The 20,648-nt window shown below is 41.5% G+C and overlaps 1 protein-coding gene across 8 annotated transcripts in view; it reads left to right on the forward strand.

Annotated features, from left to right (window-relative positions):
* hdac4 (histone deacetylase 4) overlaps positions 1 to 20,648 on the forward strand; it is an 82,186-nt gene that overhangs the window by 55,169 nt on the left and 6,369 nt on the right. For all 8 annotated transcript variants that reach the window (XM_015391998.1, XM_015391994.1, XM_015391995.1 and 5 more), the window contains 15 exons: positions 343 to 461; positions 8,362 to 8,490; positions 8,587 to 8,696; positions 9,239 to 9,373; positions 9,465 to 9,651; positions 12,276 to 12,496; positions 15,762 to 15,992; positions 16,162 to 16,357; positions 18,427 to 18,560; positions 18,653 to 18,755; positions 18,843 to 18,889; positions 18,968 to 19,075; positions 19,260 to 19,315; positions 19,578 to 19,665; positions 19,768 to 19,887. In XM_015391998.1, the coding sequence (XP_015247484.1) occupies positions 343 to 461; positions 8,362 to 8,490; positions 8,587 to 8,696; positions 9,239 to 9,373; positions 9,465 to 9,651; positions 12,276 to 12,496; positions 15,762 to 15,992; positions 16,162 to 16,357; positions 18,427 to 18,560; positions 18,653 to 18,755; positions 18,843 to 18,889; positions 18,968 to 19,075; positions 19,260 to 19,315; positions 19,578 to 19,665; positions 19,768 to 19,887 (1,984 nt within the window). The remainder of the gene's footprint in view (positions 1 to 342; positions 462 to 8,361; positions 8,491 to 8,586; positions 8,697 to 9,238; positions 9,374 to 9,464; positions 9,652 to 12,275; positions 12,497 to 15,761; positions 15,993 to 16,161; positions 16,358 to 18,426; positions 18,561 to 18,652; positions 18,756 to 18,842; positions 18,890 to 18,967; positions 19,076 to 19,259; positions 19,316 to 19,577; positions 19,666 to 19,767; positions 19,888 to 20,648) is intronic.

Here is a 20,648-nt window from a genome sequence, read left to right on the forward strand (position 1 = left end):
TAAATATAAATTTCTCCACTCTTTGGACTCACCCTCCCACTAAGTTCTGGAAGAGACGACTGTGTATCCTCTTGTCAGGAACATGCATTTGGGCCAAAGCCAAATGTGGCTTAAGTTTTCCTGCAAACAGCACTTTGTACTGTAGGAAGCGAGCAGATGGCGACACATGTCTGCCTTCTTGCCAAGCGATTTGCATGATGCCTTAATCATTTAGGCCCATGAGATCCATGAAGATCGTTTCTTTTTTTTCTTTTTTTTCTTTTTTTTAAGGCGTCAATGTTTGTTTAGCGTTTTTTTCATCTGATTTTTTTTGTGTTGCTGTTTCTCTTTTTTATCCTGCAGAAAAACTCAGCATAGCTCCTTGGACCAGAGCTCGCCTCCACAAACCGGAGTGTCCACCTACAATCACCCCGTGCTGGGCGTCTACAACCCCCGGGATGACTTCCCCCTGCGGAAGACTGGTGCGTTTTTTTCAAACTGATAGTTTTACTGCTGGAGGCTGATGAATCTGTATGCTTAAACAGATTCTTTTTTATTTTAACTGTTATGGCCAGAAGCTGCAGTGCAGACTTTTGTCTGGCATATTTTAATCACATCCACATTAGACTGTCAGGGTCTCCCAGCATCCCCCACATGAGCGTGTTAAAGAGTTAGTGTAGGTGGTAATGGAGCACAACAGAGTTAGAGTTAAGTGAAGAGGAGAATCGTGATTCTTTTTCTATTAAAATCTTTTTGTTTTTCTTTGCCTGCAAGGATTCTTTCAGAGTAAATGTTTTTTGGAAAAGATTTATCAATCTTGAGCTTGATACTTTAGTGGATATCTGATCTTTATGTTTTTACATAAACTTTTCAGAACAGAATTGGAATTTCTGGGGTATGTTGGGAGGATCTGCTGTGGTGTAATGGCTATGATGTGAGGTTCTGCAGGGCTTAGTTCTTGGACCTGAGGGTTATAAAATACTCTGCCTTTTTCCCTATATTTTCCCTGTATTAGAGTCTATATTTTTTTATTTCTCTTTGAGCACTCTTTAGTAAAAGTACACATATAAAGCTTTTCCTACTGTTTCCCAATTTGCTGTATTTCAATTTTCTTGTCATCGTTTATCTTCACCTTAATGCATGCTGACTACTAAAGCTTACATTTTCCAATTGATAATTGCCCCGCCCCCCCAAAAAAAAACCCAATTAAAAAAGAAAAGTAAATATGAAAAAAGTTTTTAAAAAATCATCTTCTTTTGATAACTGACCCATTGCTCACTGCTTAGCCATGCTTTTCTTTTAAGATAAAAAATGATGCAAAAAATCAGTCGGTAACAAGTTTTTGCTTGAGGCTGACCAGCAACCAACTGGTCAGAAGTTAAAAAGTCTGATTTCTTTCAGGCTCATTTAATGTGCCTTCATTTTTGATGCTGTTTGTTTCAAGATTAGCATAAATCACATAGTTAAACACATTTTCTTCATTGTAATATTTTCTATTGGATGAAAATATGCCTCTTCTTTTGAGAAACCTCGAACCTCTTTTGTTGAATTAAAAGCTATCTCTTACTTTTAGTCGAAACAAATACAAAAAATTGCAGTTCTTAAAAAAAAAAGAAAACTGACAAGAAATTCTTTAAAAAATACGCAAAAATTTGCATTTCTTCACCATTACACTGCAAAAAACGATCTAGAAATATATATATATACTTAAATTAAGTGTATTTACCCTTAATTTAAATAGGTAAATAAGATAGTTTGCCAATGGAATGAGTATTTTTACTCTTAAAATAAGATAATTAGATAATATGCACTTGAAATAAGACAATGTAATTGTTTTTTCTAATTCTAAATGTAAATTATCTCGTTCTTTTTGCAATTCAAGAAAAAAGGCACTTATTTTAAGAAATAATGACCTAATCAGATTTACATTTTTTGCAGTGTATCACTACAGCAGGATTACTTTTAAAGCTTGGGAGTAGTTCCAGAAAACTAACTTGGCCTATTTTAGTGCTTTTTTTATTATTATTAGTTTCAGTGAAAACAGATACAAGTCATGTAGAACCAGAAAAGGGTGGAAATCAGACTACATTTTTCTTATGCTGTTTGATTTTTTTTCTTGTAGTACTCTGCAGGAAAAACATTCTGTAATTGTTTAGATTATTTGTATCGTTAATTATCTTTTCTTGCATTTAAAACGCAGAGCTGAAGTTTTAACAGCAGGCTGTAGCAGTAGTGTTGCATTGAGGTGCGTGTTTTCTAGCCAAATCCCGTTAGATCCGTATAAAGCAGCTAAAACACCCCATAATGCCCCGCTGGAAAAAAGATTTGCCCGTGGCTCACGGTCTTACATCTTTCAGGCACAGAGCAAAACCAGCTGTTTTCCGTGTTTCTTTGTTCCCTGTGTTTATAAGTGCAGCTTTGTGTAAATCGCGGACGGCGTGCTGCGGCGGTGTAGCTGTGAAGCGGCGGTCATCTTACAGTGCAATTATTCACTTAGCGCAGCGGCAGGCGTATGCAGCCAGGCCCTGCAGACTCCAAGGCTTTGAGCCGCTGGCTACGACGGCGGGTAGACCGCAGTTGACACTGGCCCACACATCCACATTCCAACCAGGGAGAGCAGAGGAGAAGGGAAAAAAATGTGAGAGTAAAAAAGAAGGAAGGGAAAGTAGGCACTGACACTGACTATTTTCTGGGGCAGGTAGGTTGGAGGTCTCTTTTCAGCAGCAGTGAAAGGGAAGATTATAGCACAGAAAACAAAAGCTTTTGAGGTTGATTTGAAATAAATCATGCGGCACAATGATCTCATAAAATAAATCTGCTCTATGAGGGAAAAAAAACTAGGCGAAAAAGATCGTCATATAGTGCCACTGGATTTTTATAATGCCATGGATTGTGCTCTGTTGCCGGGAGTGAAGAGAACCTGTGCCACCCTGATATTTGCCAACAGCGATGACGTGCTTTGTGGAGTTTACTTATGGTAATCCCAGCTCGGGATAGTTTAGAGGCCCCTCCTTTTATATCAGTGCCAGGTTGTAAAGTCAGATACTGAAAGCCAGGACTTCCAGTGACGGTTGAAAAAACAAAAACGAAAAAAGAACATCCTCCATTCTGTGTTTTCGGACAATGTCTGCACTAAAAACAAGACTGGCTGTAAATGTTTTATGATCAGTCATGTGGCTTTTAAAGTTGTCTCCACTGAAAACGCCACCGGAGAATACCAGCGACTGAGTCGGAACAAACTTATTTTTGCGTGACAAGAAGGGGGCTTCTAAAGAAAATCGACAGTATCATCCAGATAGAGGCCTAGGGCCATTAACCTTTCCTACATATCACACAGCGAGGGGTGAGAGAGCATCCCATGAATAATGCCCTGTGTGCTTACACACACAGAGATGCCTCAGAGAGACGTAGCAGGGCTGGAAAAGCGTGAGGCCCTCAGACTCACAGTGCTCTTTGATAGAAGCAGAGCTAAGCAGGCTGCACCCGGCACAGCAAGCATGAGTTGTAGGACTTCTTCTACTCGAATAATATTGCACAAAGTTTCTCCAATCCTATATGTACGCGCCGGCCATGCACTGTTGCCCCAAAAAATAAAAAGCATCAAGCTCCACTATAATTGAAGGGCACCTTTCTTCTGAATGTACAGCTTTCCGAAGCCCATTGGGACCGGATCGCAACAATGGCCAGCTTGTCAATGGAGTTATATAATATAGAAAGGCCCTTCTAATAAAGGTCATGGTAAGGAAGCAACTTGCAATCACTGGTCCTGAATGTTAAACATAAAAAAACATAGTTTGTAGATATAATGTTGGAAATAAATGCAGAAAAGATCCAATTAATAAAAAAAAATAAATAAAACAGGGCTAAACCAGACAGTCACTAATAAATCCAACAAAAATCCACATCATTAGTAAATTCAGCTCCATTAACATTAACAGCCCAGTCCAGGAAAAATGGTAAAACTAAGCATATTAGCACGCTCAATGGCTTTCTATTGCCCTATTTACACTACCCTCTGAAAAACCGAACCGTTTGAAAAAGGAAAACATTTTTTAAAGCTAGCCTTAGCCCAAGACTCAATGGCTTAGGATTACTTTCTTTATGAGATAAAAACTAAGAGTGACAGTTTCTATTACCAGCTGTATTTCATAGGTTGCGACAAGGAAAGAGATTTGGCTAAATATAAGAGAACTGCACTTTCTAAAGGTAAAAAGAAATGCAATATTAGAGCACGGTTAAATGGAAGAGTAGATAAATTTGTCAACAAGATAGACCTAGATAAAAAGTAGAAGCACTGAATTAGGCTTACCTTTTATGGGGAAAAATAAACAAACAAGCCATAGTTAATGGTGTAGGAGCTCCAAATATAGATCCGTCCCACAAAATAGCGCAGAAGCACTGAGACAGGTTTACTTTCTATGAAGGAAAAACATAAAAGAGAGACAGAGTTAGTGGCCGTAGTGTAGGGTGGGGGATACTTATTTCTTAGAGATAAAAAAAACACATAAATTTAAAAAAAAGTAATCGTTAGGATAACAAGTAATGCCTAAAGGAGAGTATTGGGGTGAAATAAGGAGATTGTGTGGGAGGAAAAAGGTCTATTAGTTCTCCAGCAGCATAATTATGCAGATAAGTCAGGAAAAGTGCATTCCCACGAATTAACTGTTTTGATTAAATCTTTATTGTTGTTTTCTCCATTAAGCATTGTTTAGCATCGGTTGAATTTCTGTAAATATCCCACTGTGTCATCTTCCCTTCAGTCGTCTCAGATAACAGAGAAAACCTCTTTTTCGCAAGTATTGACATTTTCTGGATCGATTCCACTTGGCTTTGAGTACATCTCTGCTGTGACCATCAGGGATCCTGTCACGCCGGATCATTTTCTTCTTTCAAATGTGTTTCTCCCACTGCTGAAACAGAAACCAAACGCTTGTGTTTTACCGGGTGCTAATTATCGTCCCTGTCAGTCACGTGGCTTTGTTTCATCTCTTCTGCATGCTAATAGAAGCTGTCTTGTGATCAGATTCAGGGAAAATTAGGTCTGCTTAAGGATGCTACAAGCTTCTAGGGAGTTTGGATGAAATCAGACCTGATTGCACTTTAGAGATAACTTTTATCTTTGACTTTTTTTGATGTGTGTCTGTTCAAACCAGCAGAAATTCAACATGAGGGATTTTCTAGAATACCTTCCTATTTAGCATATTAAAGCATCACTTCACAGCAAGGCGTCAACAAATTTTCAAGCGTTATGTAAAAGGCACTAAATAGCCTCTGATAAGCTTCTTTTGCTTCCAGTTCCAGAGTCCTGGAAGAATTTTAGCCCTAGTTTAGTAAGAAAAACATTTTTTATTTTTTTTTCTCGCTTTTTTGTTGCATGTTCACTTGTTCCATTTTCTGTGCAGATACCAACTAAAATTAAGTAAGAAGGATTGATAAATCTGTTTTGTTTAATACTTCCTTTGAAATCAATCTGGCTGTAATGTTATGGACGTTAGATTGAGGTATATGGAGCTAAATTTGGGCCATAAAATTGATAAAAAAACTACTAATTTAAACCTTAATTTTTGGGTTGAAAAAATAAGATATAAAGCTAAAATAAGAACTTTGTTGAAAAGAAAACTTATACCTCAAAATGTTTGCTAAAAAATCTATTATAGAAAAAAAAAAAGAAATACTTTTTTTAATGTTTCAAACTTATTGCCATTTTTGAAGTTGGGGGGCGGGGCCTCATTTGCTTTCTTTAAATGATCTGGACACGTCTGGTATGTTTGCTTGAGTCTCATTCATTTTTAATGTTTACTATTTTTGGATGGAAACAAATGCTGCAAAGGGTTAATTTGTAGGGAAAAACTTTAAAACATTTAGTGCCATGACACTAAACAATTTAGTGTCTTGTGTTTTTCTGTTTAGTTCTAATAATCCTTTTAAATTCTATCTTGGGGCCGGATTAATAATATTTCACTAAGATGCAAAAAAAAGTCTGTAAAGGGGCAAATACTTTATCACACTTCTGTTCTTATTATTTGTCAAATAAATTCAACTTTACAGAATTTTTAACCTTTGATTTTGCTGAAAAGAAAAGTCTCTGTCGCTGCCTTAATCGATTTATAAAAAATCTGCAACCCTTTACTAGAGTTGCAGTAAATTGGCTTCCCAAGCAGACTCCTGTCTACATTAATTGGTTTGACTCCAACTGGAAGGAGCGTTCTGTCCCTCTCGGTGCTACTGTACCTTCACACTTCATATTTCACACTTCTCTCTTTTCATCACATTTATTTTTACCTGCCCCTGGAAATGAGACCAAATCCACGACTGTTTGCGATAAAAGGAGATTTCCCCGCAGCTTTCTGACATTCTCAATTTTCTAGCGGAGAAAATTTCTGTGGCGGATGAATCCTGTTGTGTTGTAATGTGGGTTTTTGAGTTTGATGTCCAAAAATTAGATAATGAATAATGAAAAGATTCCAGGCCGATGAATGTCTGGACAAAATAAACTGAGCATTAGTGCCCCGCGGGGCTAGCCAAGGTGACATGCCGTTCCCTTCTCCCTGTCTCCATTCACAAGTCCATGACAGCCCAGACAAAAGACTAAAATGCCATGTAGGCAAGTCAGACACGGCTCCCAAATTGGAGCTAATTGCATTTTAGCTCATCTTTGGGAAAATATGAATTTGGCTTGTTCAGAAGCATCTCAGTGGGAGGGATGAATTGTAGGCTAAATGAACAGCAGCGTGTAGCAGTTTGTCTTGCAAAGAGGTTTTAATAACAGGGCAGCTTTGTGGAAGGTGCTCCATAACAGATACGTGTGCAGAACCTAAGCTGGAAGCTTGTCAGGTTGTTGCTTTAGGGAAAAAAAAAAAATTACAATAATTCAGTCTTTCCTGGTATTGTAATATTAAATGTAAAAAAAAAAACAACAACACATCCAATAGTATCATAACTAGTAAACAACTGTTGGGCCAAAAGTGCAGATCTATGTATGTCAAGAAAGAAACAAAACCCCAGGATTCAGTAGGGCTTTATGTTTGGTCCAATCTTCTCCATCCAAATTTTGCATCACTGCTTGCATGACCCAGTTACAGCCAGGCTTCTGGTGTTGGACAGATGGCCTCACATTTTAATCTATAATACTCAGCTACAATGAGGAGTCGATAATTGACTCAATGATAGCAAGGTGTTTAGGCACCGCGGGCAACAAAACCAGCCAGAATCACAACTCCTCCACCACCGTGCCTGACTGTCATGCTTTCTTTAGTTTCATCAAACGTGGCACTGTGCATTATTACTAGACATTTTCCTCAGGGAGTTTTGTTGATTTTGTAATTAGTCTTAACATTGCGTGGGAAGATAACAACCGGCATTGTGTGAACACAGACCTGCATGTTACAACCTCCCCCCCAAAAAAAAAAAAAAAAAAAAAAAGAATTCTGCTCAAACCTCCTTTACTATAGAGTTGGTCTGATTATGTGAGAGGGATTTGCGATGTCTGGAAGAGTCTGATATTTGAATATGAACCTTCCTTCTTTCCTTCCTTGCTCACATTCTTCCTTCCTTCCTCGCTCACTTTCTTCCTCACTCACTTCCTTCCTTCCTTCCTTCCTTCCTTCCTTCCTTCCTTCCTTCCTTCCTTCCTTCCTTCCTTGCTCACTTCCTTCCTGTCCTTCTTCCTGGCTCACTCCTTTCCTGTCTTCCTTCCTGGCTCACTCCCTTCCTGTCCTTCTTCCTGGCTCACTCCCTTCCTGTCTTCCTTCCTGGCTCACTCCCTTCCTGTCCTTCTTCCTGGCTCACTCCCTTCCTGTCTTCCTTCCTGGCTCACTCCCTTCCTGTCTTCCTTCCTCGCTCACTTACTTCCTCCCTCCCTCCCTTTCTTCCTTCCTTTGTCGCTCCCTTTCTTTCTTCCTTCCTTCCTCACTCCCTTCCTGTCTTCCTTCCTCGCTCACTTTCTGTGTTACTTCCTTCCTCACTCACTTACTTTCTTCCTTCCTTCCTCACTCACTTACTTTCCTCCTTCCTTCCTCGCTCACTTTCTTTCTTCCTTCCTACCTCGCTCACTTTCTTTCTTACTTCCTTCCTCGCTCCCTTACTTTTTTCCTTCCTTCCTTCCTCTCTCACTTACTTTCTTTCCTCCTTCCTCGCTCACTTTTTTTCTTCCTTCCTACCTCGCTCACTTACTTTCTTCCTTCCTACCTCGCTCACTTACTTTCTTTCTCCCTCCCTCACTCCCTTTCTTTCTTCCTTCCTTCCTTCCTTGCTTCTGACTGCCATCATGTATCTAAGGGGTCGAGCCACAATTTTTATGGTCTTCCTAAAGATACCAGATCATTTGATGTCAAACCTTAACAACGATAAATGACAGCTGTTCTCCCTTTCTTCTCCTTCCAGCCTCGGAGCCCAACCTGAAGCTGCGCTCCCGGCTGAAGCAGAAAGTCAGCGAGCGCAGAAGCAGCCCGCTGCTCCGCCGCAGAGACAGCCCCATTACTACGGCCAAGAAACGTTCCCTGGACATGGCGGGTAAAGAGGAAGAGACCAGGAACCTGGAGGTTATAGAGTTTTGCTCCAGTCTCCTGTGGTGGATCTGATTTGTCTTCTTCTCCTTGTCCATCCCAGACTCTGCATGTAGCAGCGCCCCCGGCTCCGGCCCCAGCTCCCCGAACAACAGCTCCAACAACATCCCCAATGAGAACGGCATCACTGTGTCAGTCGCCAACAACATGGAGGTATATCACAGCGAGTCTTCTTTTAACTAAGCTTCCATAAAAAGTGTTGAAATAATTTCCACAATTACCCACCGCCTTATAATCGTCTAACTTGTGAAATCCCATCAGAATACATTCTGCGGCTAAATTATGTTTTTTTCCAGAGTATAAAATGAGGAGTGAATAAAACTAGCTGTAAGACATTGAGCTGTAAGATTAGATTTGTGTCTCTCGTGAAAGCGCTCTCCTAATGGTGCTGATTTCTAGCTCCCAAACATTTCAGGCTGTTGCATATACAAAGGCTCTGAGCGAGGCATCTTGAGGTGATGGGGCTCCAGACGGGGAGACAGGCTTGAGGAGCTGGCGTGATGCTATTTGCGGAAGCCCTTAGGGACACTGAGGGAGGGTGGAGGAGGCTTGTGGCTGTGACAATGTTATAAAACCAAGAGGGTGCAAATGTCTCTCTCCATGCGTGGACATCCGCTTCTCTGTGTCTTGTTTTTGTTCTGTTGTTTTTTTTTTCTCCACGTTCATGATGCAAATGATTTAAATGTGTTTGCTAGGCGTCTCTGGCCCAGAGGCTGTGCAGCGGTGCTGAGCAAGGCTCCATCAACCAGCTGTCCCTGTACACTTCCCCGTCCCTACCCAACATCACTTTAGGGCTGCCCGCCACCGCAACCGCCACCGCTGCTTCGAACGTAAGGAGGAAATAAGCCTGCCGTCTGACTCTGCAGCCATTTCTTTTGCAGTTTAATTTCTTGTTTTTTAATGTTGTTATTTTTCTCTCAGGTCACCTCAGCACAGCAGGATGGGGGCCTCCAACCAGCCCTCTCCCTCAGCCCTCCGTTTCTCTCCGGCGGCCACTTGAGCCCCTACCTAGGAGATGGAGGATCTGGGGGCCACGGCGCTCACAGCCCCCTGTTGCAGCACATGGTTCTCATGGAGCAGAGTCCTGCACAGAGCCCTCTGGTGACAGGTGAGGGCCTTAAAGATGGAAAAAAACGAAACGCTGATCATTTTCCCCGTCTAGATCGGCTCCTTTTTTTGCCGTCTGGAACATTAAGCAGGAATTTAAATTTCACCGTTATGCAGGTCTGGAATTTGGAAAAACATTTTTCTCATTGATTGAAGAGGATTTTCATCCTTTCCTCCTCCTTTTCTTCCTTTATCATACCCCTCCATCCTTATCTGTGGCCTTGCTTTTTCATTGCCTAAGTTTCTCCCTTAAATCCACCCTTCCTCTCTTTCTTTTCTTTTTCATCTTTCCATACCACCATCTTTTCCCACTCCTTGTCTGGTTATAATCCTTTCATCTTCCTTCCTTTTCCCCATGTCCTCCTTTTTTTCCCTTGCATCCTTCAATCACCACCAAATCTTTGTCAAAAATTCAAAGCAAACTTTATTGGATATTGTCACACAAACAGATATATTTTTAAGAGTCCTAATTAATGGCATTCATTGTTTATGTTTTGTTACTTTACAACTTTCTTATCTTTTTTGAGGTTCTAATCACTGACAAAACCTAGAAGATTTCAACCTGGACAACATTAGTGTCCTTTTCTAACATAATAACATGGATCAGCATCTATGCTTGAAAGAAAATGAGTGAAATCGCCCTTTAATGTGAGGCAGAAGTGAAAGTTAGTTAGAATATGTTTTTATTTTTAAATGATTTGGGATAAATACTTATAATAAAACCAAGCTGGTAAAGGTATGCAATGTGGAAATTTATTCTAGAAATGCATGGATTGAAAATGTAAAACTGATGTTAATTAAAGGAAATAAGGAGAAATCTGTGAATGCAACAGCGAAGCATTTAGAAAAAAAAGCAAAGCGTTTTAGCACTCAGAGGGGATGTGCGCTGCTCTGTAACCCCGTCTCGCTGACAGACGTCCATTCATTAGCGCTAACTAATGAGCTCCTTTCATATGTCAGCGTATGCTATGAGAGTCTGACATGGGTGCATTGTGTGCCCTTTCCCATCAGCTCAGTCACAGACACAAAAACATAGCTTCTATTTTCAGGCAGGCATTAGCGCTGAAAGAGCTGTGACGCACATACAGACGCACACAGGAGCATTTTCTGCTCGTTTATAAAAAAAAGGCAACAAAACGCACGCACGGTGGGGCCGTGTGGACGCCCACACGCAGGACAAGAGCTGAGAAGGACTTCCAAGAGCCCCAGATGTGGGAAAATTCTGATCCGACAATAGAAAGTTGTTAAAACTTTGTAGTTTCCTTCTTTCTTTCTTTTTTCTCCATCTCTGCAGCGATGCAGCTGTGCATCAGCAGGCTTTATACAGCCCCGTAATGCAGCAGCAGACATTCTGCACAGTAGTCAAACTCCTCACATCATTTAACAGCCTCGATTAAGGTTTGCCGCTCGCGCTTGTCTCGCCGCAGTGCCGAGCCGCAAACGGCCTTGAGATGCCGTTCGGCTCGGATGGTCACAATGGAGGAGAAGCAGTATGGCAGCACAGATGGTTCTGCTCGTTGGGTTCACAGATGCATCTGCTAACCAATCTCAGGTTCAACAACACCGATCCAGAAAGTAGGAAATTATCAAATATTTAAATGGGATTTTTTTTAAAAGGTTTACCTTTAAGATCCAGTGATTTTTGCAGAAATCAAATTATATAGCATATTGCTTTGCAAAATATTCCTCCCCCATTTGATCACATCCCTGCTATAGCTGTAGTTCTGCTACAACTACAGTAAGTGTTTTCATTAACTGGCCTCCTTTCTACAGTAAAAGTGTCCCATAGTATGATGCTGCCATCATTGTGTTTCAACACAGTATGTGTCCTGGTGTTGACATCTGCTATAATAAATGCAATACAACTGAGTTTATCTGTGTTACATTGAGGCGCATAAAGCAGGGTTCACATGCAGTCTGGAGTTTAAGGTAGTATTAGTAGATCCTGGTAGCATCGTTCGGGGAATAGTTTTTGTTTTGGGTCTTTAATCGCAATGGCAGGGCCATCCTTTCTTCTCTCTTTCATCCTCCCTTTACCCTATGTGCCCTCATTTCCTTTCCTTCATCCATTCTTCCCTTCCTTCCTTCCTTCCTTCCTTCCTTCCTTCCTTCCTTCCTTCCTTCCTTCCTTCCTTCCTCACTCACTCACTCACTCACTCACTCCTTCCTTCCTTCCTCGCTCCCTCTCTTTCTTCCCTTCTCACTCACTTTGTTCCTTCCTTCCTTCCTTCCTTCCTTCCTTCCTTCCTTCCTTCCTTCCTTCCTTCCTTCCTTCCTTCCTTTTTTTCCTTCCTTCCTTCCTTCAAAGTGAAAACTCAACAAAACTTGAGTCTGTGGCAGTATTTAGCCGTCCATTGAAAAATGTTCAGGGAGCCTGATACAATCACAGCCTGCTGCATCCTTATTGTTTTCCAGAACAAATCAGATCTTTCTCCAACAAAAGGCTGATAAAAAGCTGCAGTCTGTCAGTATTAGTAGTTTAACATCTTTCGGCAGAATGTTCAGATCAGATCATAAATCATCCAAATTGTTCTGCAGCTGTGCAGTTAATCTAATCCATCTCTTCTGTGGACTCGGTGCAATAAGCCTCCTCCCCCCCCTCCTTCCATTTGTGTGTGTTCCCAGGCGTAAGCGGCATATCTATGTCGTCAGCATCCATGGCCAAGCTGCAGAGGCAGCACCGGCCCCTCGGGAGGACCCAGTCCGCACCACTGCCCCAGGGGACCGCCGCACAAGCCCACGCTCAGGCTCTGGCCCTGCAGCAGCTGGTGGTCCAGCAACAGCACCAGCAGTTCCTGGAGAAGCACAAGCAGCAGTTCCAGCAGCAGCAGCTCCACCTCAACAAGGTAACAGCTGGAAGCTCTCATTCCCAACACCTCCTGCCTCACTCTCTCCTGAGCTCTGGGGATCTTCAGAATAATAATAAAATAAAAGAAATGATTTTGTGTGTCACTGAATGGGGTTAAAGAGGCTGACTCCCTGGTAAAACCCGGTGGATGTGGCATTGCAGGGAAATAAACAGATAATTATCAGGGCTGTGAGCTCCAGAGTGTCGTAGTTTGCGTAGGCAGCAGCCAAAAGCCCAGCCAATCAGGCGTGATCCATGGATGTGTGCGAAGTAGTCCACTTTTTTTTCCTCCCTCTCTTTGTAGTATTTCTGTTAGTGAGTAGGTGGAACGAGGTATGGCTTTACATGTACAGCAGAACCGGCACGCTCGTGCAAATCTGTGTGTGACGAACACTAACATCCCCGTTTCCCTGACTGTGGTCGGTGCGAGATAACCGTTTGCTGCCACGGCAACAGAGCGGAAACCCTCGCCTTATATGGGCAGGGAGGAAGCGAGCGATTCGTCGCCTCCTGATGGCTTTTACCTATAAGAGCAGAGGATTCGCCGGAGGAGATGTGGGTGGATGAAACAAGGGATTTCCTCTCCTCCACCTCCGCCTCCCCCGCTCTCCGCTCCCACGTTCCCTCCCTCGCATATGTTTTTCTTTTTTTTTTCTCAAGCTCACCGCGGGCAACTTTTTACACAAACACCTCTGGGAAAAAAAAAAAAACGTGATGCCCGAACATGTGTGTTTCCCCTCGATATATGAGGTCATGTTTTCATTTTCGCCTAAATCTATAAGATCAATTTGCTCTTTTTGATGGGTGCATATTAAATCTAAAAGCAACAAAATCAGATGATTATTAAATGTCTCAGTCAAACCTTTAGATAAAAAAATGGAAATTAGTCCATAAGAAACTGCTTCTCACCATGCAGCTAGGTTAGTTAGGATTAGATCAATTACCTCTATTTGCTAAAAAAAAATAATAATTCAATCATTTGTCTTTCAAATTGAGGGATTTACAAACATTTGCTTCGCATCAGGTGGAAATAATGTTAAACCTCGGATCAGACATTTTGAGGTTCCTTCCAGAAGCTTCTCTCTATCATTTGCTTGATTTTTGGCCCATTCCTGCTAACAGAACCGCTATAACTGGGTCATGTTGGTTCCATATCAACAAATCCCATCTTATTTTGTTCCCAAACATGGCTTGGTTTCTCCGTAGCTGTAGATGAACCTTAAAGGAGAAAAATCATTCTATCCTAACAGGACTTTGGGCGAGCGCCCAGACTGAAGCCATTCCTCGTTGAACATCAGAAGAGAGTCTCCATCTGGAGCAATATTTCCTCTGATCTGTGATCACAGTTCATAACAGGGTCTTTGACGAACAGCTTCAGTTCTCTATGTGGAAGAAGGGGAATGGTATCAGTTCTGGAGATGGAGTACTTTAAATAACATATTTGTCATGTCGAGCATCTCTGAAAATTTCACCAAAGCTGGTTTAAAAGCTTGAGTAAGTCCCACTCACTGCATCAGATGATGCAGCCCCAAAATAGTGAAATGCTTTCTAAAAGTAAAAAAAAAAGACAGGATCACCTTATCAAATTTGGTGCCTTGCGACGTTTTTCATACAGCTTGAATGTCTCTACACATATTTCTCCTCACAACCTCAAACTTTGATGTTTTATTGTGATTTTATGTGAGAAACCATCACAAAATATTGCTTTACTATGAATTGGAACATAAAACAAAACCATTTTTAAAAACCATATTTGATCTAAGTGTAAATCCGGCTGTTCTTAGTGAACAAACATCATCAGGATAAACAGGAAACACAACTCTGTTCAACTCAAACCTTGATTAGTGATTAAAAAAAACATAAAAGGGCAGCATTAATCAGCATGGCAGCCAAGATACTAATTGTAAATGTGCTATAGAGATCCTCAGCTGGATGGAGAACCTGTTGGTTGAAAGTTTGCTCTCCTACTCACTATTTCGACTTCAATATTAAAGGAAAAACACTTAGAAGTTCCACCTCCAAGGTGAAGCAGGCTGGTGGAAGCATCATGCTGTGGGGATGTTTGTCCTGATCAATACAGGAGAATGCTAGTAAAAAAAAATGGTGAGATTAGACTTAACTGTTCTAGAACAGAGCATAAAAGAAATGCAAACGGTCTAGTCAAAGTAAAAATCTAAATCCAAATGAAAATATATAGAAAGACATGAAAATCAATGTTTTGATCAGTGTGCATCTACTATTAATTTTACCCTCTTGATGTGCAAAACTGATGGACGCACCCCCCATCTTCTCACTTTTCACGCTTTTATTTGTTAAAGTGCTAAACAACATCATTAAGGCTTTGCAAACTAAAAGAAAAAATTGAAAGAATTTAAAATAAACCAAAAAGAATGAATGCATATTTTAGACAGGAAGTGAATGACCCTGCAAAAAGCGGTTCTGATTGTTAGAAAAGTACAAAACAAGTGTCTTCTGCATCCAGAAGCATTTCTGAGGGGGACTGGGCTTGATTGAATCAGATAATAAGAGCAGGTTTCTGAGAAAGTGGAGCAAAAGGGGTCAGTGGGGGACGGGGGAGAGCAGAGTGTCTGTTTGGATGCAAAGGAGACTCAAAGAGAAGCTAGGGGGGGGGGGGTTGAATGAATACTCTGACGTCATTGGTGTCCCTTGGAGTGGAGCCAGTGGACCCGGGGGGGGGGGGGGGGGGGGTTTGAATGAATACTCTGACGTCATTGGTGTCCCTTGGAGTGGAGCCAGTGGACCCGAGAGGCTTGTAGCTCTGGGAACACACACACACCTGTAGCCCACGCTTGAGAATTCACACAAACACTTGTCTCTCTTGCAATAAACACCCACGGCCCACGAGGGCGAGTGCTCTCAAGCTTTCCGAATGATCCGTGTCGGTGGAGCCTGAATCAATGGCAGAGTGGAGTGCCACCGGGGTTAACAGCGGGGGGCCTGGGACGAGTCGATGGCAAGCGCCGCAACGGGGAGTGTGGAATGTCTCTGATCAGCGAGACACACATTCCGCCCTGTCGTCCAGTCAGCGGAGAGGCAGCTCAGATTCAATTAGAAACAGACAGGTTTGAGAGGAGCCAGGCACCGAACCCACTGAGTAATCCAAATTAAGCTTGTTAAATGAAGAATGCTTTAGAAAAAAAAAAGGAGGGGGGAATGATTCATCAAGGAATTTGATTTTTTGCGCTGGATGGGATTTGTTGGATTATGAAGAGAAATTCATCATCTCTTTTATGTCCCTGCAGATGATAGGGAAGCCCGGCGAGTCGCCCGTGGGGCGGCAGCACCAGAGCCACCCGGAGGAGACGGAGGAGGAGCTGAGGGAACACCAGGATGCGGGAGTTCTGCCGCCAGGGGTCACCATAAAGCAGGAGCCCCCAGACCCGCAGGAGCTGCAGGAGGAGGCGCTGCAGCAGCACCGGGAGCGGGAGAGAGACAGGGAGCGGCAGGTGGAACAGGAACTGCTCTTCCGACAGGTAGAGGAGGAAGATCCAACATGTGTGCATGAATTTTGTTTGTTTTGACTGCCATCTGTTGGCCGTTCATTGTAAATACAGTAACTTTTTTTTTAAACTTTTTTTTTATAGCTACATTGGAATAATTTAATCCCTGTTTTTTTTTTTTTTCACTTTCTCCCCTGAGCAGCAGGCTTTGTTATTGGAGCAGCAGCGGATCCACCAGCTGAGGAACTATCAGGCCTCCATGGAGGCCGCTGGCTTGTCCATCTCCTTCCCGGGACACAGGCCCCTTTCCAGAGCCCAATCCTCTCCGGCCTCCGCTTCATCCTTCCCAATCAGCGTCCCCTCACAGGATCCCCCCGTCAAGCCTCGCTTCACCACAGGTCAGCAGATCAGACATTAAACAACTTTGGAGAAAGTTTTGCAGTAAATGCAATCTTTATAGCTAATAGTTTTATCATTTTACCTACTTATATTTGTTTTGCTTCACTTCCACTGAGTTTCCAACGGCTTAGAACAGGAAAGGGGTCTGTACATTTAAAACCCATAAGGTCCCTTTTCCCTGAGTCCAGGGAGTTAAAACTCATTTAGAGATGCAAATATTATATAATCTTTTACTTAGGGCTGCAACTAATGATTATTTTACAAATCAATTAATCTGTCGATTATTTTTCCAATTAATCGATTAATAATCAGATTGCAAAAGACTTTTTGCGAAATTAAACCATTTGAAACTAAAACTTTTCACTTGAAGAGTTCTGGATAGAGCATAATGACAGATGTTAAATATCTCATCTTAAATACAAAATGTTTACATATTTTTTTTTGTTGCAATTTTCATATAATTACTGCTTTAACTGGGTTGCTCTGTTTCCAAAAGGCATATTTTACAGTCTTTACTCCAGCCAACGATTAATCAGTTACTAAATTAGTTGGTGATTATGTCAATAATTAATCTGATTAATTGCCGTACTTCTAATAAAAAAACTTATTAGTTAACAGTTTAATCTGTTGCTATTTAAAGGGACGCTGTGTAACTTTTGGCCACTAGGGGCGCTCAATCTGGAACTTTCACATCTAGTGCTCCTAAAGTTTAGTAAGGAGGATCGGTTTTACATCCGGCTTCTTCTTTCAGGCTGCGTCAACAAACAAACTTTTTTTTTCAAAAATCCCTTTCCCGTTTTCTCTTTTTATAGCCTGGGTGCCAGTCCGAACTTAGTCCCGCCCACAAGGTTTGAGTTCGGGGAAGTTCGGTCTGGCTCTGCTCTATAGTAGCGCGAGTCTTATAGCCCACTGTCAGGCGATCCAATCAAATTGTCAGGGCGGGCTTTATACGATGATGGACAGATGACCAACAGTAACGTAATCAACCACGTGACCAATGCGCGCTTGGGTGACAACAACAATGGCTGCCGCTGGAGAGTTTGGGTGAGTAGATTCTGCTATTAGGTCTGTTCTAGAAGATATTGACAGCAAATTAATTTTAAAAGAGGAACAGAGAAACGCGATCAAGGCTCATCTTCTTATTCTAGGCGTGAAACTGCACGCTTTGATTTTTGTGGACAACAACTATGCCTCGCTTAACATACGTCACGCACTCCGTTGCTCTTATTGGTTGTAGGTCTATCCAATTGAGTGCAGAGGCATTTTTTTTCCTGGTTCGTTCGAAACACGTCCCATAATCATAGCTCTATGGAGCAGTATCAGACTCATATTCTGACTAGAATTGAGTCGGACTACGTCAGGCTACTCTTTTTAGCCTCCTTAGAAGGTTTTTCCTTGCTTCAACGATGACCTGTAGTTGAACAGGGGGAAACATAGCAGAGCAAAAGCCTATATAAGAGCCTGCGTCTATAAAGCGATAGCTTTTTCCAGATCACATGACCTGGCCAATGACGGTACGTCTTCTCCTACCTTACATAGCCGGTATTTCAAGAGGGAAGCCCCGCTCTTAGCATTCATAGTGTCAGGGGATGTATATTGGCCGGAGGAATTATTTGAAATAACTCATATGTTCCAACTCTTTAGGTCACAAAGTCTGCGGTGTGCCTTAAAAAAAATCAACAGTTAACTTGTATTTTCAGCTTTTAAAAAAAGGAAAAACTAAACTTTTCACAATACCTTAGCATAGCTTTTCCTCCATAGGATATTATTTGTTGTTAAAAACAATCTTTAACACATAATTTCCAAGATAATGACAGGAAAAATAAATCTAAAAAGCACAGATCTGTTCATTTTAATGTCAATCTGTTGTGAAATGTAAATCAAACATTATTATATATATATAATTTTACATTAGTTGGTTCTTTATATTGATTTAGTCCCTTATCGAGGTTTTTAAAGAGCCAAAGGTTGCAGACCCCTGGTTTATAGAAAGAAGTGTGAATTTCAGCCTGGATCATTTAAAGTTTCCTAACACTTTTGAAAGCTTAAAAAATGTGCATCTCCTCAGGCCTGGTGTACGACTCCCTGATGCAGAAGCACCAGTGTATGTGTGGAAACACCAACAGCCATCCAGAGCACGCTGGGCGCATCCAGAGCATCTGGTCGCGGCTGCAGGAGACGGGACTCAGAGCTCAGTGTGAGGTGAGCCTTAAGAACTCGCCTCCAGAGAAAGCATCAATTAAAAGCAGAAACATATGAGGGCTGGATTCATCTTATGGCGTGTTTTTGTTTAGTGTATCCGTGGGAGGAAGGCCACTTTGGAGGAGCTGCAGACGGTCCACTCTGAAGCCCACGTCCTGCTGTACGGAACCAACCCGCTACGGCAGAAACTCGACTGTAAGCCTCATATGCTAAGACTTTAAAATTAAGGCTGAACGCTGCTGCCGTTTCCTTCCATCATAACGTCTCCTCCTTGATCTACAGGCTCCATAACTCCCATGTTTGTGCGACTGCCGTGCGGAGGAGTCGGGGTCAGTCACTTTGCTTACATCTTCATCCTTCTCGGTCCATTTGAGTTATGCTTTAATGTCTTTCATTGGGGGTTTTAGGTGGACAGCGACACCATTTGGAACGAGGTCCATTCCTCCAGCGCGGCTCGGCTCGCCGTCGGTTCCGTTGTGGAGCTTGTTTTCAAAGTGGCGACCGGAGAGCTAAAGGTAACGTTTTTTCCTGCTGATAGCTTTAAAAATCCTTAGCAAGCAGTTAATCTTTTGGTTTTAATATGAGATATAAACTCTTCTTAAAAGCTTTATTGCTCATTTGTTGCACTATAAGTGGAGATCAGTGCTGCTGTGGTTAACAGACCCTTGCTTCTTCCTCCTCGTGTGTTTTTTTTACCAGAATGGTTTTGCAGTGGTCCGCCCTCCTGGACACCACGCAGAGGAAAGCACTCCCATGTAAGGCTACAGCCGTCACTGCAACGCACTCAAAGGCGCTTATTTATCCTTCCATATGCAAACTGCAGTCTCTGAGCAGGAAGAGCAATGACAATAACCATTGATTTTATGTGCATATAAAGTCTAAAATGACTTAATTCTACCAGCTGGATTTATTTTACACATCATAGTCTGGAAAGCATCGCTGTACAAACAAGAAAAAGGATCTTTTGAGTGTGTTTTTTTTTTTTTTTGACAGATCCTGTCTTTGCTTCTGTTTCAGGGGCTTCTGTTACTTCAACTCGGTGGCGATTGCAGCCAAACTCCTGCAGCAGAGACTTAGCGTCAACAAGATCCTCATCGTGGACTGGGTTCGTCTCTTTATTAGCCCCATTTTAACCCAAAGTGATTCGGTTAGCTTCTTTCTAGTTTTGTACCTCCTAAATAAACACAATTTAACTCTCTAACCTCAGGATGTTCACCACGGTAACGGCACCCAGCAGGCATTCTACGACGACCCGAATGTACTCTACATCTCCATCCATCGCTATGACGACGGCAACTTTTTCCCAGGAAGTGGTGCACCTGATGAGGTAAGTCATTGGGTTTGTTTTTAGTGTTTTTTTCTCAAAAAAGCCTCTTTTTAAATCCTAAATGGAATAAGATCATAAGAGCAAATGCTTTAAATCAGGGATTTGCAACCATTACAATATAAAGAGCCATTTTTGACTTCTGTCCAGCTAATAAAACTGTTTAGAGCTGCAAACATTACTTGACCTTTTTTTTATTTTGTAAAGATATTGTATATTTAATAATAAATACCTTGATATTATACTTTAGTTTTATAAAGGGAGCAGAGATTCAGAAGTAGGATCTTCACTTATTAAAATTCTGTTGGCAGCAGCAAAAAAAGCCATCACACACAAATGGTCCAAACAGAAACCCCCTACAGTCAAAAACCAGATGGACATCTTAGAAGAAATTCACGGCATGGAAAGATTCACTTTTATAATAAGGTTGCAACAAGCATAATATGAAGATCTTTGGAAAAAATGGACAATGTATATTACTGATCACTTACCTGTTCTCTGTAAATTGCTCTGTTTCATATTATTTGTTCCTTTTAGAAATAATAAAATAGAAATGAAAAAAATTATAATAAATAGATGCCAGAGGAGTAACGTCCTTTTTAAATAAACACAGTGCCATTACAAACTTTAGGTTTTAAAATGAAGGAAACATTTTGCAAAAAGAAAATAAATGAATTTCCAATAGGTTGCTGAAATTATTGGGACATTTTTTGGAAAATGTTTTAAAAACCAACATTTTTCTGTCTTAAAAATGTAAAAAAAAA

The sequence above is a fragment of the Cyprinodon variegatus genome, unplaced genomic scaffold, assembly GCF_000732505.1.
Source record: "Cyprinodon variegatus isolate N-32 unplaced genomic scaffold, C_variegatus-1.0 Scaffold568, whole genome shotgun sequence".
Taxonomy (NCBI): Eukaryota; Metazoa; Chordata; class Actinopteri; order Cyprinodontiformes; family Cyprinodontidae; genus Cyprinodon; species Cyprinodon variegatus.